This window comes from Cygnus atratus, chromosome 27, assembly GCF_013377495.2.
Source record: "Cygnus atratus isolate AKBS03 ecotype Queensland, Australia chromosome 27, CAtr_DNAZoo_HiC_assembly, whole genome shotgun sequence".
In the NCBI taxonomy this organism is placed as follows: Eukaryota; Metazoa; Chordata; class Aves; order Anseriformes; family Anatidae; genus Cygnus; species Cygnus atratus.
Genome location: NC_066388.1, coordinates 65,500 through 87,370, shown reverse-complemented (window position 1 = coordinate 87,370; position 21,871 = coordinate 65,500). Strand labels below are relative to the sequence as shown.

At 40.9% G+C, this 21,871-nt stretch overlaps 1 protein-coding gene and 1 long non-coding RNA gene across 3 annotated transcripts in view; one reads left to right on the top strand and one right to left on the bottom strand.

The window, feature by feature from the left end:
* KAT6A (lysine acetyltransferase 6A) overlaps nt 1-18,372 on the bottom strand; it is a 44,802-nt gene extending 26,430 nt beyond the window's left edge. Inside the window, 3 exon segments of the mRNA XM_050715767.1 lie at nt 15,412-16,182; nt 16,296-16,345; nt 18,264-18,372. Coding sequence (XP_050571724.1) covers nt 15,412-16,014 — 603 coding nt within the window. The 5' untranslated portion in view covers nt 16,015-16,182; nt 16,296-16,345; nt 18,264-18,372.
* Nucleotides 18,196-21,100, top strand: LOC118255999 (uncharacterized). 2 transcript variants are annotated; one of them, XR_004781126.2, is made up of 3 exons: nt 18,196-18,343; nt 18,941-19,030; nt 19,169-21,100. It is a non-coding gene; the product is annotated as an uncharacterized LOC118255999 (long non-coding RNA). The 2 variants fall into 2 exon arrangements; XR_004781127.2 differs by lacking the exon at nt 18,196-18,343 and adding an exon at nt 18,613-18,734.
* Nucleotides 21,101-21,871: the final 771 nt, after the last annotated feature.

Below are 21,871 nucleotides of genomic sequence, written 5' to 3'. Positions count from 1 at the left end.
AGCGCTTGCAATATATTACCTGGGATAAAATATATTATGGAACTACTACAACTGTAGCACTATTAACGTGTATGAAAAATGAAAACAAAAGGAAATTACTGTGTAAAACATCATATAAATCTGCTGCTTAGCACTCAAAACCGCAGACAAAAAGGTTTATCCTCTCTGGAGAAGTTCAGGGGATTTAAACATTAGATAGGAAAAAAAGTCATATTTAAGATGACAACAAATTAGCAAAATCACAGATGTTAACTAGTCAACAATACATTTAACCTGAAATAAATACATTTTTATGCCAAAGGACTGACATTCTGTGACAGCCTCCTCAAAGAAGCAATGAATGCAATAAGCTGATTGGTTTTAAAGTGACACTTGATCAACTAATACAAGGGAAAGGGCAGTGTTATCTCCAGTAATATTAACTGCTGGATTATGAAATTCTTTCTGATCCAATTCTGCACTTTCTAAGAAAATTCTGCAAGTTACAGCTATACAAAGCTTTTCTGAAAGCATGCTATAATCTAACTTTTTTCATTCCATTGTTTTAAATGTGATTCTAGCACCCTTTTTTATTTTTGCATGCACACACAAATTAAAATTTGGCTTATATCATTGCTCCTAAAACTGCATCATGTTACTGTTTATATTTTCACACATCTTTTTCAAATTATATTATGCAACTAAACACAGATGTACTGTTAGTTAAAGTACATAAGTATATGCCAAAAATACTTCAACGAATCTTTATCCTGGCTAAGCCAAAGCTACATCCAGAATAGTTCCTTGCAGAAACCAGGTTGGTTTATACTGCAGTAACACAGGAAGAAGTTTCAAGCTATGTTTACATTGGTGTACAGATCCAGTACACTTGTAGACTGAGCTGTGCTCCTCAAAATATCCATTAGATGGAAGCAATCAGAATACGTTAGGAAAATCACTGTGTCAGGGCTAAGCCACACAACATGGAACTACTACTTGGGAAGGACAGCCTAACATTCCTCATCCTGAATGCAAGTGCTTATCCTAGCTTTCAGCTAAGTCCAGGAAGATGTTTAAGCTTAAATTACTATGAAAACACCTGACCATCAACATATTCCAGTATGAAACACATTCATAGGCTGAGTTAATTGAAGGATTACAGATTCTGCTCCTTCTGAGAAAGAGAGAAAACCTAACAACTACAGACAGTTGTGCAGTGCACAGAAACAATCTTCAAGTGGGAGGGGAAAACTGGCATCTTCCCTCCCACTGGAAGCCAGAAAGGATTTCTCCAGCCATAACCACCACAGTAACACTGGCCAGAACCACCTATGCAGGGACCCCTCATCATTGTTTAAATACAGAAGCAACAGACTGTGTGCAAGTCTCTGTGCTCAGAACTGGACTCCGCATGCCAGTTTGATGTTTGCAGTCAGATTACTGGAGGGAAACTGCGTTAAGGGCCCGTGAGGGGCTTTCGGTTCTTTGGAACCAAGATTTCAGGAATCACTTTTGCCCTCTGAGAAATATTCTTGTTCATTTCTTTCCTGAACTGCAATCTCTTCCTCCTGAGAAGTACTTACAACCTCTTGGAACTAGTTGTTACGAAGTAACCTTGATTTTTCCCGTAATAATAATAATGAGTTGTTGGGGGTGGGTTTTGTGCATTTTTACTCACATTTCAGTGCTACGCAAAGCACACTATTATTCCCATTTTCAGATAAGAACAGGTTCAGAGAAAGTTCCTTGAATACTGTCTAAGAGCAGAACAGCATCAGAACTAGAGATGCAGCAATCCCCAGCTAGGTATCCGCTGGTCGTCTTGGAAAGAAATATCATGATCCTGATCTGCCACAAAGATGTAGTAGAGAGGTTTAGAAACCCCAGAACAACTTTGGCATGTACATTCATCTTTCATATTTGTCCAAATATCAGCACAGTCAAAATAAATAAATAAATCTCTTTAGCATCTTTTAAATAAAGGAAATTGTAACATCCACTGTAAGTGCAGTTTTTCCAGAAGTTGACTTAGTGAACATAAAATTTCACATCCCAGAATCATGTTTCTCTCTCACCTCAGAAAAGTTTATTTCAGTCTCAGCGCATGATAAATTTTCATACAGAATCTCAACTACATTGTAGCAGTCCTTCAGACTGAAGGTAAAAATGAACATGCATTCTTTCTAATAGTGAATCTTTACTGTAATTGAAAAGTAGATAGCAACAATTACCCTGCATCCATGGTTAAAATATATTTGCTGACATAAACAGTTTTCTGATTCCCAATTTAAGAGTTAAGATCCTTTGGGATGTTAAAGTTGCACTATCAAATGCTAAACTTTACATCTGGTATTAAAGCAATGAAGCAGAACAAAGGTTAAGAGCTATGACCAAAACATTCATATTACTCAGCATTCTTCTGTAGGCTTCGAAGTTACAAGCTCAAAACAGAAATAATTAAGACTGCCAAAGACACAAAAAGAAAATGAGACCCAAAAAAACCAGCACATCCTTGCTCTAACTACAGAAGAATTCCAGACGCTGTAATAGAAAAAATGCTAAATGTATTTGTTTTCTTTTAAACACAAGAGAGACAATATACTTTCAAAACTGAAATCTACATAAAACCTCAATCTAAATTGCTTATGTATCTCAAAAAAAACATTTATGGCTTTAGTTCAAAGGGCTGTGAAATGATGAGTTAATTCATAGACTTGACATAAGCCTAAGATACTACTCTGGATGTACAGAATCATATTGGTAATTATAAATATTCAGAAGCGCTATCACCATATAGTTTCAATTACTATTGAAATAGGGCGCTACAGCCCCTGAGTAAGTTATATAGCTTGAAAACTGACTCCCTCACAAAGCACGAAAGGGAATTTCTTCCACAGCTCTGATCAACATCATAGCAGACGCTACAGAGTAAAACAAGTCCTGTGAAAGACGACAAGAGAACTGCAAAGTTTTTGCTAGCAGCGTTAGGTGTACACGGAAGATTCAGTAATAAATTATTATTTGGCAGCAAGTAAGAAATGTAAAGCAAAGAGACCACTGGACCACTGCCAAGAAATGGTGGGAAGAAACGCATGCCAAAAGGTTCCTAATAGGGAGCAGAAGATAAAAGTGCAAATGATGCACAAAAAGGGATATTTCCTATCTATTTTTGCTTTATATGCTGAAATATTACAGACGAATAGAATATTATCAACTAAAAATTATTTTCAAGATGATCACGAGGATTGTAGCTAGCTCTAGTATCTACGTAACAGCAGGATATGGAAATACTTTGCAAAGAACAGACGGTAAAATTATCCAAGAGTAGATAACCTAGGGAAATTAATATACTCAGAACTTAAGAATGACTGAGAAATGAGTTAGACACCACATACGTATTTTTAAGTGGGAGAAATATAAACAAAAGATAAAATAATATGTAGCAACCTTTCTGATAACAGCAATAGCAGATGAACCTTGCCCAATGTGGCCTCGAGCACCCCTGGGGATGGGGCATCCACGGCTTCTCTGGGCAAATCTTAGAAGTGAATTAATTTTCTTCCCCTGTACTTTTCCACAGACTGGAAGAGGACAAAGTATATACCATTTCACTGAAAAAACAAACACAGCTGGCCTCATTTAACAACAGCTATGCTAAATCATTTGTGAAAGCAACCTCCTAGCAAAGCTGGAACATTCACAGTTTTCAGGAAAGAAGTAAACTATTTCGCGTATCCTCTGTGGGAAGTTTGTGAGCAATTTATTTCAAAGAGAACTGTATAGGGCATCTGTACGGTCAGTCTAAGTTAGTCTCTCTCATCTCCTCTGGCCAATATCTCTGCATACCTTGTTCATTCCCACAGTCCTTCAAATTTGGGTGCCCAACATAGTCACTGTCGAGCTTTGAATGAATCAGATCAAACACTAACCTTCACAGACTCAGTGTTTCCTGCATTTACCACCTATGACAAACTGCAAACACGCTTACCCAGAATTACAAAGCAAATCAGTTCAAGGGGGGAGGGGGGCAGGTGATGTTATTATTAGAATGTTATTATTAGAATGCAAAATGTTTTCAAAATGTTTTAGAATAATTGATTAAATTAGAATGATTTTGAATGGAGATAAGGCTGCTACTCCTCCAAAGCTTCTGTGTGAGACAGCACTATGCTAAGGATGGGGAGATCTCACTGCTGCTGTGTTTGTTCAGCAAAGAACATCCTGGCAAGTGAAAAACGCAAGCACACAATGAGAGTCGTGAAAATAAGGCTGGAAGCAGCCAGCTCAGTTTCATCCAGCAAATTTTTGGCAGACTTTCAACTCCTTCTGCTGTTTTTCTCACAAGAACATCTATCTCTGTGATGTCACCAGACTAAGCGAGGGAGGGAGCCAGAACAAACGAAGCTGACGGTGTCTTACAGGCTGCCAGCCTCTCAGCACACGTTGTTACTATACAAAGGATGTCTAGAAACCAAATGTGCTCTATGCAGACTGTATCCCCTCCTAAAGGCGACTTCAGAGAAGTGCCTACAAAAAACCCCCAAACACTTCAGTTTTGGCCAATCCATCTGCTTTGTTGTCTTCTTAATTCAGGAAAATTGACTTAGGAAGCTACTCAAAATTGACAGAAAAGCCTCTATAGCATACTCTTCAGCCCACCCTGTCAGTGGTCATCATCAGTAACCTGAACACACTTCGCTTCCTGCAGACATTTCAGTACCATCAGACACTCATTAGATACCAGGACTGTCTTTGCCCCCATCACACACGTGCTTGTTGCAGTGACCGTGGTTGGGATCAAGTAGGTGTGAAATTAAAGCCAGAGTTAAAGAAACACATACAGAACACATTAGTTCTCCAGAGAGAGAGAGAATCTGCCACAACTAGTATTTACAGCACTGTCCCCACTACAGTGCATTCATTTCCTAGCTAAAAGTTACCATCTAGGAGTACTGACAGATGGCTTCTTAGAATTCATGCTAGGTCATGAGCTTTTGTTTGTTTGTGTCCTGGTTTTGGCTGGGATAGAGTTAATTTTCTTCCTAGTGGCTGGTATAGTGCTGTGTTTTGGATTTAGGATGAAAATAATGCTGATAACACACAGATGTTTAGTTGCTACTGAGCAGCGCTTACGCAGACCCAAGGTGCTCTGTATTTCTTACCAGTACCACCCTGCCAGAGAGCAGACTGGGGGTGCACAAGGAGCTGCAAGGGGACACAGCTGGGACAGCTGGCCGAGGGGATGTCTCACACCACAGGGCATCACGCACAACAATAAACCATGGGGAAGTTAGCCAGGGGAGCGAGTGACCTGCTGCCTGTCAGGTTAAACCACAACAGTCTGTTTTAAACAAGTGAAAAACCATTATTACCAGGTACTTCAAGTATCTGAAGCTGTTGGAAAAGTCTGCCTCAAACGCTGAAGCTACTGGAAAGAGCAGATGAACCAGAAAAGCCAGAAGGAAAGTACGATGTACACCATGTGAAGAAAGAGATTTAAAACATGAGGTAACATGTTTCAGTAAGGAAGACATCACAAAGCCCGGATTCTATTCCATGCCTTTTTGGGTTGGTGACTGGAGAAGAAAGTCACTTTAGTTCTGTGCCCCTGAACAAACTCAGAACCACTGTTTTGTTTTTTTTTTTTTTTTACCACAGTAGTTTCACAGATAATGCTTTGTTGTTGCCCTATACAGGGAAAAAACATAACTTGGGAAATACTGTTCAGTAATATCAACTTGTGGCAGCAGTGGGTTCAATTTGTTTTTAGCCTGGTGAATCACTCAGCTTTCATCTTCCACCTCAGCGTTACCAAATCACAACTGTTAACGTCCTCTGCAGACAGTATGGTGTGAAAATCATGAACCAACTTACAGTAAAAACAGAAATTCCTTAAAGTACTCTGTGTGCTCAAGAAAAGAAGCTAAATATATTGCCATAGTCTTTCACGTGTCTATTAAAACAAGACATGTAAATACGTTTGCCTGTGTCAATGGATATTTTGTCTCCACTAAGCTGGGTCTCACTTAGAGAAGCGTATTTATATGGCAGAATACACAGCCTAAAACGTGAGACACCATTAAAATATCTATAAGAGATAAAATTAAAATAAAAGTAGATGGTAGAAGTGACAAGTATGAAATACTGATCACTTCATAGGGGTCATTAAAAAAAAAAAAACAACAATGGACATTCAAAACAAGTCTGCCCTTGTTTGGGGAAGGACTGTTACAGAGTGAACATCAGAAATGCTGCTGAGAGTAAAGTGACATAACAGTAGGTAATAGCTTAGATATCAGTATGGTATACACAGGCTGAATTCTATATGACATCTGTAAGTCTATGGGAACAAAAATATTGTGGATGCTAATTGAGGCTGACACTCAAACTGAAGAAAATGCTTTGCTGTTAGACATGCACCTAAGATAATATTTTATAAATTTCTTGAAATATATAGACACTCCACCATTAAGTAGCTGTACCGCAGCTAACAACTCCTCTAATTAGAGGATTAAAACAATTCAAGATTTGTACGCCAGTCAGCATCACATGACAAGACTTCCTGCCTGCAAATTACTGAGGGGTGGGAAGAGAACCACTTATGGAGAGAGGCTCAAATTTCTTCATTTGCAGCCAAAACAATACTCATTTCAGTTGACTGTCTGATTCAGGAACCTGGCGGTTCAAGTCACTGAAGTTCTCTTTACCCAAAACTATCTTCTATAAGCTCTCTCACATACTTTGTCCCCATTTCCTAATTTTCAAGCAAGTAAAGAATGCCATAATCAGAACAACAGATGATTGTACCTCTCAATTTTAGATGAAAACTTGTATCTAAGAGGTCATGGACTTCCACAACTGCAAAAGTGCAACACATAGTAACAGAATGTCAAACTGAAGTCTTAACTCCTCTCACAGAAGACAGTTTGCATCCCACAATACTTTGGTTTTCAAAGAAAATAAGAAACTTCATTATTGACTTTAATTTCTAACAATAAAGAATTATTTTGGGGAATATACTTTTGTAAACACCAAAGTAATTTCTGTGCATAGAGTAAATAATTCCATCTTTAGATACCATACACTGCTTTCCTTCAACATTAGCTGCATCCCTAAAGGAGGAGAAAATAGTTTAGTTAGGAAAAAAAATAAATGAACCAACAGATATTTAAAACAATGCAGCAGCCCACATAAACACACTAACAGAAAAAGTACAAAAGGAACTGTGAACAAGAACTCACAGAAATATCTGTCACGGTTGATATTTGTAGTTTACTCAGGATACCCACACAACTGCAATTATGAGACCGAAGCCTACTAATTTTTTGAAGCTCTACTGCCTTGAATACTAGACTGGAGGAAGAAACAAACAAACGAACAAACCCCGCTCTGCATATAACCCTGCACTACCAAAATCTTCATCTTACAACATTCCTCACAGTAAGATTTAACAAAGTCCCATGTTCTTGACCCACAGAACTCATTAGCATCAAACGGCATCATAGGCATTTACCTAAATACAATGAACTGACACAGACATTGATAATTAAAAGTTTTGGTGATTCGTAAATCTTCATAGAAACATATTTGAAAAGCTCAGTATTTTTAACCTGTAATTCGTCATTCACGCACAAGTCTGCATAGAAATCAACTTCAATATGAACTCAAAACAAGAAAATAGATTATCAATGGGATTTTGTTTGCTATGCATGAGCACTATTTTTGGATACCCCTCTTCCTCCCTTCTTTTCAATCTCACTACAAGTCCAAATTTACCACAACAGCAGCAACAATGGAAAGACTGACAGATTCTTGGACAATGAAACTAGCAACGAGCTACAATTTCTCGTCCAACGCACAAAACAGTATTCGTAGTTCCAGGGAAATGCACTCACACAGCCAGAAAAAATGATGAGGATATAGAAGTTAAGGCAGATTTATGCAACAAATAAAGAAAAAATAAATAAATAGGTGAAACAAAGACTAACATGACATGACTCATTAGCATAAGTTTAGTTTGCAACTCCTTAAAGAGGCAGTAGGAATAAAACAGAGCTACCCACCTACAGGACAGAGGTCAAGGGACTCAGCAATCTGCCACATATAGGATTTGTTTACTAGATTTTCTGCTGATCGCCTATTTGTGCTTACTGTAAGAACACAGAACCCATATTTTGACTAAAATGATATGACTTCATTTAATATTTATAGCTTTTTCAGCTGTTTTTCCCTACCACCGCTGTAAGATAAAATTGCTGGGACACTAGGGGAAGGGCACAGAGAAAGTTAACTTCTGTCATTTTCCCTGTTGTTTCTTTCCCCCTTACATAACACAGCTAACTCTGGAGTAAAGCTGTTGTTTATTTAGCTATGTTCTCCATCATCCACCCTCCCTGTCTGTCCATACTTTAAAGCTCTGTAGTAAAAAGGTTACTTTATTAACCAAACTTCAGAGATGTGTCCTTCCGTATCTGTTAACAATCACCAGCACAGAAAGCACTAACAACAGGGATTCAGCCAACCTCATTCTATTTTGACAGGTACCCTATGTTCAGCTGTGTCAGAGCATACCATTACAAACACCTCCTCCTCAGCAGCACCCCACTGAGGAACATACTCCATTACAACATCTAATGTCTTTCCACAGTCACAAACCTTCGCCTTTAAATTACCAATGCTCCAAATTCTGCCAGACCACGTCTTGGTATCTTTCTGCACCATTTTGTCCTAAAGACATCGTCCCACAGCATCCATGAGAGTAAGTTTCTGATATGTTTATGTTTGTTCTTTTATTATGAGCTACTTCACTTGTTCATTCATCAAGTTAATCAAGTTCAAGGTAATTTTTCAACACTTGGGTTTCCAGAGTTACAGAGTACAGACGGATGCCATCTGTTATCAACCACCATTTTTTAGCCAGAGCTAAAATCTTTGCTTCCAAGGAGCCAGCTGGGAGAGAGCAAATCCTAATCCTTCTCCAGCTGGGAGCAAAGCTTGAAGAGCACCTGTGGAGAACTAGGGTGAGCTCTCAAAATGTAATTACAGTGCCCTGGTTGCAGATCCTTTGTGTACTCCACCCAAAACAAACCGATCCACAAATAATTTCCCCAACGGTAATGGGACAGTTCTTTGCTTTAAGACATGGAATTAACAGGTATTAACCTAAAACCGGCACAATATAGCAACAGCTACTGTATGCTTAATGGCCGAAACAACTATGATGCCCTCAAAGCATATAAACTTTCTGAAAAGAAGCAATGTAAATACAGTGAGGGCACAAAAGGATCTAGAATTACTATTTGCAATAGAAAAAGCCTGAAGGATGCTGCACTTATAATAACCCCCCAGTTAAAATGATTAGTAAGTACCGGCATATAAATAGCAACATACAACTAGGAGACAGACATGCCAAAGGGAACACTCAAGACAGCAGCAGAGGGAGTCTGTTCTAAATATTCCTCCTATTTTTCAGCTAGAGAAGTTCTCACCATTTTTTTCCTCCAGGAAACACTTGCAGAATGTTTTTATACTCTTAGCTGTACTGCAGAACAATATTTAGATATTTACCTACAGCCCTATCCAGTTTAAATGACACAGAAGGCCATTTCACAGTGTGAATGGAGATCAATTAATACCATTAGTATTTTCCTTACAGTTATGGAAGAAATGGTGCTACTGTTGTTCTGAGATCACATTTCAAATGCTCTGGAAACATCTACCATGCACATCAATTATTCCAACGACCCTTTCATGAGTTGACTTAACATAGTTTTTTATGACAACAATTTCACAAAAAATCCGACAATTTTGACCTGTGTCCTATAACAAGTGTTGACAAAACAAAGGTAGAGCAAGCTGTTTCCATATAGTGCCTCCAGCCTCACGGCTTACTACAGTTCAGTTCCACACAACCATGTACCAGGAAAGAGTTCTTTGCTCTTAAACAGTACTAGATATTGTTGTATTGTAGGAAACTCACTGTACTGTAGTAACTTTTGCATTGTGGTAATATTGTACTAAATATTAAACAGTACTTGGTAATTGCAGCAATACCACCAAAAAAAAAAAAAATCAAGCACAGACCACGCGAAGGGTAAACTTTATTCCTATTTAAGTTATTACTATTGTTGTTTACAGTGAGTGGATAAGCAGAATACACAGTGTAATGAAAATTACTTTGGCATTCTGACAATAACAGCTTTAGCTTTTCTCAAAAAGTGCTGCATTAATAAGGTAACAGATTACCTGTTTTTTTTGTTGTTGTTTGTTTCGTTTTTAAACACAAATACTACATTATGATCTCTTACACCTCCATTAGTTTTTGCCTAAACTTAGAATTCAGGCTGTGGCTGGGTTCCTCCTGCTAGCCATCATATTACACAAATTTAAAAACACTCTGGTTTTAAAAGAAGATGGACACTTCAGTAAGTAGTGCTACAATGCACCCTCTTTTTTTCTCCATCTTGATATCATGAGTGTGTTCTTTTGTAGCAACTAAAGGGATTAGAAATTGTAGCTAACATGCTACGATTCCTGTGTGTTACATTGATTACATTGTCTCCTGCTATATGTCTTTGGAGCATTGGTATTTTACATGAAATGCCAAACTTTCTAAGACAAGATGTCTTTCAGTTACCCATTTGCACAGTGCCAATGCAGTAAGACTTGAACTAGTAGGTAATAGATCCCTAGAGATAAAGGCTACCACACCAGCTAGAACTGTTCAGAAAGGCAACCCAGGACTTTCCAGACCAGCACAGGTTTAGTGAGCTCTTCTGTTTCAACACTGTCCATCGGCTAAAACAAACAAACAAACACACCCCAAAACCAGCAGTTATTTGTTTCAAAGTTTCTGACCAAAAAAGACTCCTGAAGTATTGCAATCTCCCTGAAACATTCTGAAAATGCGGCACACAACTGCATGAGAAGTTTCTCACCATTAAACATATAACACACATTTGATAGCCACGCATAAGCATTAGACACTCTTTACTTTTCATGCTTCAAATGCACAAATAAAGTATATCTGATAAAGTGCCTATAAAAGAGACTAATCAGTCTTTATGGTCTGGCAAATGCAACCTTTTGCACTAAAAAGGAAGCAAAGAAATAAAGCTACAAGTGGCACTGAGAAAGTGAAGTTATAGCAGATTGCAAGGCCAACTCAATATCGAGGTCTCTGCTGCTCTGCCCATTCACAACCGGGGTGACAACAGAGGCGACTGCTCTGTGCTGCCCCCTCTGTTACTTCACTCGAGGTTCCTTCCCCCCCTCCAGCTGCAGCTGAATTTCACAGCACTGAACATTAACTTACACCAACAATTTCATTTCATAGTAAGAAACTGGGCTACAAACGACATTAGTTGAGGAGCCAGACACCCCTTGCTGTCTTTGCATTGGCTGTGGTAACCTCTGGCAGAGATGCCTGGAGTCAGTACAAAAAGAGATCGACTAACTAACATCCCAGCAGCACCTGCCCCAATCACAAAAGAATTACTAATCCAAGCCATAACCAAGCAGTGGTGAAATACCCCAGAAAGCTTCACCTAGATGATCCCTAAGAACTTTCTGCATATTTTCTGTCAAGCCTTTCTATTCCCAGAGACACGTCAATACCCAGCACATGTTAAAGCAGTACCATTGTTTATGCCTTTTTTTTTTTTTAAACCTCCTCAGAAAAAGCATTTTTTAAAATAATAATTTACAGGAAATTTTAAGAAATAAAACTTACTCTGAACAAATGCTAGACACAGCAATTTTTCCTTAAGAAAAAATACTTTAAAGAATAAAATCCTGCTTCAGTCTGCAAGTAGGCTAATTATACATGAAGCAGAAGTGAGAAACTTTAAAGAAAATTTTCATGTATATTTAGTCAGAGCTTTACAGTAGAAGTTGCACTGTAACTGTGGGATTATGTAATTCAAAATTCAGCCTGTATAGCATTGCTCATTCCCTACAGATGTGAGAAGAAAAGTCACTGATGGATAGCGGACTCAGTGCAGAATATTCTTTGCTCCACACTTATCACCTCCTTGGTTAACCTAACGCGAGAGGCCTGACACCTCCTCACTTTCAGGTATTCTGAGGGAATAGTGCTTTCCGGGTACACAACCAAGAGGCACACACTCAACGGTCTTCTCTTTCATTACAATTTCTGCATGAACTCCCTTTACTTCTAGGTATTGCAACAACTTGCCATCCAGCCTCTCTTACTTTTCTTTCCAAAACAGCAGTAGGTACTGTGGATCTTACCAGTCTGGTACTGTTTGTAGGACAGGTGCCAAAGTCATTTCCAGTATTTAGTCCAAGATGTCCCAAGTAATACAACGCACATAATACAACTGCACATAAGTGCAATTCCCATTTTACCTTCTAAACTATGGGAATATGAACAAAAAGAAAAGGCCACTTCCATTAAGCTTGCATGTGAGTTAAGCCACATTCAGCACTTAAAACTGAAATTAAAGACAACTTTTTGTCAGCCGTTGTCACTAACAGATCAGCAAACTTCAGCACTAAACTCTACCCATCAGCAAGTTTTGTTTTATTTGCTTGTTTTCATCCAAGTAGTGTTTCTTAGGCCAAGGATATCAAAACTTTATTGTCAGCAGCATTTCATTACTACCTAGTGAACCATGCTAGCTTGCTGTATTTTTGCCTGAATGCTGTAATGAGGTATTCACAGAACACAGAAAGAAAGACTTAAAAAAAAAAAAAGTAACATTTACTAAACAAACTTCTATAGAACTACTTAAACTTTTAAAATAAAATTAAAATGTCAGCTTTCATAGATCTCCCACCACGTAAGCATAATTTCATAATACAGAGGAAAATATCCAGATCTGAATATTCACTTTTAAGCATCTTAACAAAGTGATACTATCAAACACGGACAGTAAGCACTTGCAGCTGATAGGAAACTGTAATTTGAAATGAAACAAAGAAATATTTTACGTTTAAGGATTATAAATTTAGATCATATGAATACACAAAGAGTTCTTTAAAGATGTTAAAGACCAAACAGTGCAAGGATAAAAGATAATGACAGTGAGTATGAGAAAGGTCATTAGGATTTCTCAGGTTTGGGAGGCCAAGGGTTTGTTCACATTGTTGCCATGACTGTTCTAAGAACCAGAGAAACATGGCAGTGATATTCCTGAAGAATTTGGTCTACATAATTCCATGAAAGAAAACAAACAACCTCACCAGTCTCAAGAACCAAGTAAAAAAAAAATATTATACCATAGTAAGCCTTTTGCACATGCATAACTGGTTGAGATTTAATACAAGACAGAGTGCAGAAAAATTATCACATAGGGTCTGCATTAAGAAAGAAGTGTGTTAAAATTCCTGTAGAATAGGAATGATCTTTTGGCTTCCTCTGACTTGCCAATTAATGCTGACAGAATTTACATAGATGTTTTAATACAGTATCTTCTAAATGACTCAAGAAACTAGTAAGAAAATCAACATGGTTTACACAGCGCAGAAATGGTACACGAAGAGCAGAAATCTAGGGTCTTATTTCAAAGACTAAAAAAAAAAAAAAAAGATCAGAATTTAATGAAGAAATCCCTAGCAAGTTTTCCACTATAGTTACTGTTTAAAAGTTTACAGCACGTAACACCTTCTATTGTTATTAACAACCCTTTTATTGTTCAAGCTACTCAGACCTGAGCAGGTAGAGAAGAAATAAGAAGCATATCTAGCTGCCCCAAACATACATACCTATGTGCATGTTTATTTTTCTATGCACATGCACACACTAGAAATTGACACACATATTTCACCAAGGGACAGAAATGAACCCCAAACCAAATTCAGTATTTATGGTAGCTCATGTTATCACTCACTACACCAATATGTCCTGTTCTAAGAAAAAAACAGGGAACACTTAATCTGAAAGAATATCAAATTGGTTCTGAGTTTTGGCACATCACAAGACTGATTAGGCTATGAAACACACAGTGTTAATAATAATAAGCACAGCTAATATTTTCCACTGTTACTACCACTCTCAATTCAGCTCCCACGTGTACCAGGTTTGTTTATAATCAGTTTTCATTACCAATTTTATTAGGGATATAGTTGTAGTAGTACACAGGAAACATATCTAGACAGAGTACTTAAGGAAGCTGCTGGAATTTTCAACATATTATTACTTAATCATACATTCCACCAGCACGCAACACACCGTGCTGACTAGCAAGTACTCCATCCACAGTAGAACTTGAACAGTTAAACGAAGACTTCTGAGAATCTTTACTGATGATAAAGCAGATACTCAGACTTTTTAGGAGGAAGACTCCTACAGTAGTTTTACCTCTTCAAACCCTAACAGATCATAAACAAGCCCTCTCACTGGAGAGTGAACCTAATTAGGAAAAAAAACATGATCATCACACTCAAAAACCTCATCACTGAAGGTGACAACAAAAAAAATTCCTATCACTGATGATGAATGTATCTATTATGTATAGAAAAAGTAAATTTCAAGTACTAGAAGTCCTGGAGATTTGTAGTACAAAGATATGAATTAGTGGCAAATTGACGTTCAATAAACAAAAGCAGACTTCAGTTTTACTCTACTCCCAAAGCAGCGTAACAAGGACAGGAAAGATACTGATGGTATCAGTTTCACTCCAACAAACTTGATCTCAAGGTTGGAGTGGAGGGTCAAAGACCTTAAGCACACAGAAGGATGGAAGAAAGTGGAAAAAGAAAGCATGAAAATAAAAGAAAACAACAGAAAAGTGCTTTGGTTTGTATAATGAACTACATTCAAGGATGGGTGTAAGGCACACAGAAGAGAGTGCAAGTCCACGATTGTTCATTACAACATTTCCTTTGCTCTCTACATCTTCTGATTTCACTCCTCATTTCAACTGCTATATCCTATGTACCTTCTCTTTATATTTCACAACAAAGCCGTATGGGGACAGAAACCAAAATCTTCACTGCAAACACTTAAAGCCTCTATGACAGTATTAGGCAACAATTGCTCATCAGCACTTTGCAATGTTATCTGTATTCAGATAAGCAGCTGAATCAGTAAAATAAAAACGTGAAAATAAGATGATCTTGTTTGCTTTGCAAATCCACTCTATCTTGAAAATAGGGGGCTTACTTCCTATGGTTCGCTAACATAACTGTATAGTAAGCCTGTCAGCATCCATTCAGCTCCGGTGTACCAAAACGTAAGAGGTAAAATCGACGGTTTTTTGGTTGCAGTTTTCAGGTCCAAGGTACAAATTATCACCTATTCAAGTTTCACTGATCATGCTCAGAAATTTGAACAGAGTAGGATCCTCAAAGCATATTCAGCATTTCAACCTTACAAGATGCAAGTTAGACAAATCGACTTCAAATTGTGACTCTGCACTGACATATTTCATCAAATACACAAAAATGCTCGCGTAAATCTGGCCTTACCTTATCCTTTTCATGGGGAAGCAGACACACTGGAGGCAGACAGGAAAGAGACTCAAAACTCTCCTTCCCTTCAGCATTAGTGGTTGCTTTAGTGTTGAGTTGGTACAGAGGTCCATCTTTAAGGAGCCTACCATGGCCAACAGCACGTTTGACAGCTAATCGCAATTGCTGGTGAAAAACGGAGGCAGCGCTACCTCCAAATAATGCAGACACATCTTTCTGACCTTTCAGAAAGCGCTCAATGTTTTTCAAGGACGAGCCGCTAGACTCACCCAAGCCCTCAATTGCCCGTTTGATAAGTTTATTCCAGTCCACGTTTGGTTTACCATCCAACTTTCCATGGTTCCGGGGCTTTGGAAGTGCTATTCTCCCAGGATTATCAGGATCCTTGTAGGAGTTGAGACCCTTGTTGGAGACTTTTAAAATAGTTCCATCTTTAACACTCAACTCTAACTGTTCCAGAACAGTTTTGCGGTCCAAACCATGTGACGAAGACACTGCATTGCATATCCTCTCCTCTGAAGGACGCTGTTTTTGCTTCTTTACCTTTTTGATTGCCTCCAAAATCCACTCCGTATACAGCGGGTTGGCGAGTTTTACCATGGTGAAGAATTCTGTATATCCATAGAGTCGTTATCCTTTATCCCTATGCTGAACAAGTTTCACACGATGGGAAAACAGATTCTCGGATGATGGGAAACAGCTAACCATAGCATACACGTTTTCTGTTCTGAATTACTCCTCCTTTCTCAAACATTAATTGTTTTCACACTGCAAAGAGGAAAGCAAAACTATTAGAAATTTCCTCATTCTTTCCAAGAAGTCCCATAATAAATTCCAAGAAGGTTTTTCCACAAAGATAGAAAGATTTCAACAAATCTCACCTCAGCTTCTGGCCTGCACACTCACAAGCAGAAGAACCGTAACATTAAGCCTGGAAGAGAGCAAGAGGAGATATTTCCAATGAACCGTTAAAAAAAATAGCAGCCAACATTAATTCATTACACACACTGCAGAGTTTTAATCCATTACTACAGTTCTGTTACACTGAAGTAATAATTAAGATTCTATCTTCACTGCTAATAAAAAATGGTTTAACATTGCAATAACTAATTCCATACAACCCAGAGGAAAAAAAAAAAAAAAGCGTGCCCTTTTAACTTCAGTCCATAAGTTAGCATAAACTCTACAACAAGTTTTATATCATTGCTGAGCACAACCTACTTTAACATTAAAAAAATACACAAGGATCTTATAAATATACAAATCACGAGCAAAAAAACAAACAAAACCCAACCAAACAAAAGAAAACAAACCAGCAGCTCTCTTCATTTTTGTACATGGAAGACACTGCCTGAAACTTGAATAGAAAGCAATAGGAATAATCAAGAGTCTTGAGCAAACAACAAGGAACTTTCAGAACTCTTCCAAGAGCGTAATCATAGGTCTGACTCCCTCCCGCTAAGAAAAGCTATGACAGTTGTTCCATCAAGAAAAAAAGCGAAGAAACACAGCTTGAGACTGTAATTAAATGTTCCACTTCCAAAGAGTGCAGAAAAGAAGACTACAACATTATAATCTTTCATAGATGAGGCACACTGAAAACACTTGAAGACAAAGTAACAGGTGACCCTACACAAATGAAAAACAAATGCTTATGTCATTGCTAATTAAAGATGCAGATGGAAGGGTAGGAGGCTCTACTTCACAGCCTTTAGTTCTCTTTAACAAAGACTTTTTCTTAGTGTGATAACAGTATGCTGTGCTGAAGTTCTACTGTAAAAGTACACTATCCCTGAAGAATTTGTAAACTGTTTATTAAACGGATAATGATTTTCCTGCAAGGGAAGTTTTAGTCATAAGCTAGTCATCAACACAGTTCTCTTCCATTCTGCTTTCTAGTAAGTATTCAAGAATTTATCAACACACAGAACACATTTGCATACAGACATCAGACTCAATTGCACAGCTCCAGGCATCCAGTACCAGAAAGATTCGGAACTACCGTTCAGACCAGGAGGGCTGCAGCACTTGCCTAGAGTTCTGGTTTTGTTTTTCTTTTTTTGCACCCCGACAACAACAAACGGAAAGGGAAGCGCGGACCGGGAGACCTGCCCGCCTGGCAAGGCCAGGCCGCGCTCCCGGTGGGCTCCAGCCAGCACTGCGCGAGGGCTCCGGGCTCCAGGCGGAGGCAGCGCTGCCCCCGGCGGAGCTCCGTGCCCGGGACGTTACGTAACCGCCCGGCCAGGCCGAGGCGATGCGGGGCCGGTCCCAGCGGCGGGTCGCTCGCTCCCCGCGCGACGAGCGGCCCCTGCACCTGCTACCGCTCGGCCCCATCCCTCCCTCGGGCGGGCCCCGCGCGCGGCTCTCCCTAGGGCGGCCTGCCTCGGCCGCGGGACTCGCGCCGGCGGGATCGGGGCAAGCGGGGCGCAGGCCGCGGCCCCCGCGGCCGGCCGAGCGCCCCGCCGACTCCGAGCGCCCAGGAGCGGGGCGGCGCAGCCCAGCGCCTCGCACCGGTTCGGCCGGGCCCGCGCCCGCCTCCGCCTCCTCGCCTTTCCCCGCGCCGGGGACGGAGCGCGGCTCGCCCCGCGACCCCGAGGCCCGCGCCGCCGCCTCATCCGCGCCGAGCCGCAGCCGCCGCCTCCCCGGGGCCAAGGCCCGGCGGGCCCCGGAGCGACGGGCGGCCGGGGCCGGGCCTGGCGCAAAGCGGCGGCGGGGCCGGAACAGGCCGCGAGCCTGGTGCGCCCGGCGGGCCTTCCCCTTCCACCCGACGGCGGGCTCGCCAGCCGCCTGCCCACGCGGCCCCCGGCGCCGGGCAGCCGAGCCGGGGCGGTCCCGGCAGCGCTCCTTACCGAGGCCCGCGAGAGACGGGAACCGAGAAGCCGAGGCCGAGCGGCGGCGAAGCCCGAAACTGACACGGCGGCCATCTTGGGTCCGGAGCTCTGCGGCGGGGGGAGGGGGCGCGCGAGGGGAACAGCCCGCGGCGGGCGGGGGCGCGCGCAGGGAACAGCGCGGCGGGCGGGGGTGGCCGCCAGCACCGCGGCCGCCGCCGGGAGGAGCCGCGGAGAGGGGGCGGTGGCGGGGCCGGGGCCGGGGTCGGGACTGGGGGCGGCGGCGGGCAGGGCCGGGCCGGGCCGGGCCAGGCCAGGCCGGGTCCCGGGCGGCAGCGCGCGGCGGGGAGAGGCGGAGCCGGGCACCGCGGGCGACCTAGGGCGCCGTGCGGGCAGGGCGTGCGCGGCCGGCCGGGGAGGGAAGGCGGCGGCGGCGGCGCCCGGTGAAGGCTGACTGGAAACGACGACCTGCCGGGAGCTGGGGCCGCGCGGGTGCGGAAGGCCTCCGCGCTCTGGAGGCGCGAGGCTGTGCCTCAGGGGCACGGCTAGAGGCTGGGTCACCGCCGCCAGCGGGTGGTCACGGCCCGCAGGGTGGGAAGGAGATCCGCGTGTGGGGCTTAACTGAGCTCGTGTCTGGAGCGGCGACGCGTGGTTCTTCTGACTTACAGACACTGACGTGGTGTTTTCTGAAATAACAGTGCCCGTTGGCGTGGGGAGCCGTGTGCCGTGCCCGTACCACTCACATGCATGTGCTCGAAAACTGCTCTCTCCTTAGGCGGCTTTGTGAGGTAATTTCAGTAACTTTCTACATCTTTGATAGGCACATCATCGAGATAAGCTTTAGTTTATTGTGTAGAAATATGTTGCCAAAGCATGAGCACTGAGATAACTTGGGATCTCAATGTATTTTGGTCTTGGTTCTGCAGTAGGCTCCACAGAGCTGGCTCTTTGTCACTGGAATCAGAGGGGACCCACTGGGGAGCATCCACCCTAGGCTAATACAGGCAGCAGCATGGCTCTGCCCTGCACGTGTACGACGTTGGACCTAGTGTCTGTCAAAAGTTGACAGAAAAGAGCAAAGAGCAAATTCTAATTTTACAAAATTATGGCATTCTCTCACTTTGTTATTTATACTATGTGGTTATGTGCTGCGCGCAGTTCCCTAACCTTCTTTTAAAACAGCTGTGTATGCACAATGTCAGGTACACATTTTTCAGTGTTAGCTTAAAGGACAACTGCTGGGTAAAGATTCATGCAAGCTTCCCTTTTCAGAAACGAAAAAATCTTAAGAAACGTCATGAAGACAGTTGATAAAGCAACAAAGTGGTGTTTTCTGAATGGCTTTGTTCAATGTCTTGTGGTGAGAAATTTCTCTTTTGAGCAAGAGGAAATCTTTTGATGTTTTAACAAAATAGGTTTTTCAGTATGAACATGAATTGCTTGTTACTTGAACTGTTTGGGAAGCCAATGGAGTTTGAGGTGCTCTTGTACGAGGTATTGTACAAACAGTTCTGTTCCTCTCATGCAAACTGTGGAGGTCTGCCCTTCCCAGAGTTGGATTCGCCATACAAATTAATCTCTTCTCCCACCTCTTCCTGAGTGGAAGGGTGGAAATTCAGGTACTTCAATGCCTTAAATTCCAAGGCTGTGGTTTTAAATTCTGAAAAGCTAATAAATATATAAATGTAATTTCCAGAGAATAATGTGAGTAAGCATAACAATACTTACGCATTGCTGAAACGACTCAGTACATAACAGTGAAACCCAGTTGTGTTCCTAGAAAGCAGAGTGTCAGTCTGCAGTCTATTTTGTTTCAAAATTTGCAGTAGATTATTATTGTCAGCCTTACAAAATTAATTGTTGTTGTTTGGTATTTCAGAGATGAAAACTAGCCTTTTTTCTTCTACTCTCTTTTTATTTTCACATCACAAGCTAACAGTTAAATCATCAGAATTCTACATACAGCAACCAACAGATAGTAAGGGATTGCTTTTTTGTGAAGACAGTGTACAGTTTGGCAACAGCATTTTGTTGCGAATCTCTTTTTTTGCTCTTTTCCTCTGGGGGTTCATGCACTTTCACAAGAGACTAATGCCTTTACTGAACTATTTTCAGGCTGCCACTAAATTAACCAGCAACATGACAGTATGTTCGGGCTATACCTTCTGCTATGTTCTCTTAGATTCCAGTTTATATAAGCTCCTGAGCCACTTGTGGAGAAAAGCATTACTAATGTTCAGAAGAAAATGGGATTCTTCTGCTAACAGTTTGGAAGCAGACAGGCCGCATTTCTGCAGCCGTAAACAGTGGTGGAACTCTTAATTGTTCTCTGCAGGTGCCAACAAGATATGGGAAAATTCTTGGAGAAGTTTAAATTTCAAGTTAGCATCCCAGCTACACAGCAACTCTTCAAAGGCCATACTACTCAAGGGATTTTGACAAGATATCTCTTGTGATTAGTTTTTCATAAGTCTATAGGATTATAAACAAATGTATTCCCCTTCATCCTTCCGCAACCTTTACCTTTGGTGTGCAGAAATAATTAATTACCCTATGGTTTCTTTTGCATTGGCACTGACATTCTTGATGACTAAAAAAAACAAGGTTGCCATAGGAAATATAAAGAAGTAACAACATCGTGAACTAGGTAAAATATTAACTATTTTGATGAGGAGTGCAAGCAATTTATGCTTTCGCATACGCTTAACTATGTGCTGCTGTTTTCTGTCTATGATGCCTATATGACTTCTGTTAATACAGACTCCAAAAGCCTCTGAGACAGTGATGATGTTTAAAACCATACATATTTATTTTAAATTTATAACAGAATGCTGTAATTAAATGAACAATTTATACCACTTTGTTGCTCTGAAATGCATAATTCATTGCAGTAATTTGAATTAGACATTTAAAAAACATCTTGCTGCTTAAAAATGCACTTGAAACAAATCACGAGTGTAAATGATAAATCAATGTATAGGTGAGTTCTCCTTTATTTCTGTTATAGTAAAAAAGCTCATCTAGTGTATGTTGAATTAATAAAAGGTAACGTCAGAGACAACAGGCTGACCTCTGGCCCATTTGGTGGGAAAATAGTAGTACAAAAAGAGATCTAATTTAAACTTTAAACGGTGCTGCTTTTTTTTTTTTTCATTCTGACATGGTCAATCCATCCTGTTTACTCATCTTCCAAACTTGCTAATATAACTGTCAGTAAGATACGCCCACAACATTGTAGAATAGTTAGCAGTGGAGACTCAGACCCGAGTCTTTCAGTGCTTTTGCAGCAGTCCTAACCAGTAGTCTGTCACCTTCCTTCCCCTGTAATAAAGGTTGTATGTTCAGACAGCTTATTTCATGGTATAAAAAGGGTTTTTTTGTTGTATTTACATTTGTTCTCAAAGTAGTTGATGGGAGCAGCCCTTTTGGACTATAATGGTAGTGAAATCAAGAAATTATTGGCAAAGGCATCTGCTTGACTCAGAAGTCGAGAGACCTGCTCTGCATACACAAGTCACCTGTTCTAGTTGCGCAAAGGAGTCGCTCAGCCTAGAACGTAGATGCGTTTTGCGTGACGATTGTCATTTTGACTGTGGCTGGATTGTGTCTTCAGTAGTGCTACTACTCTG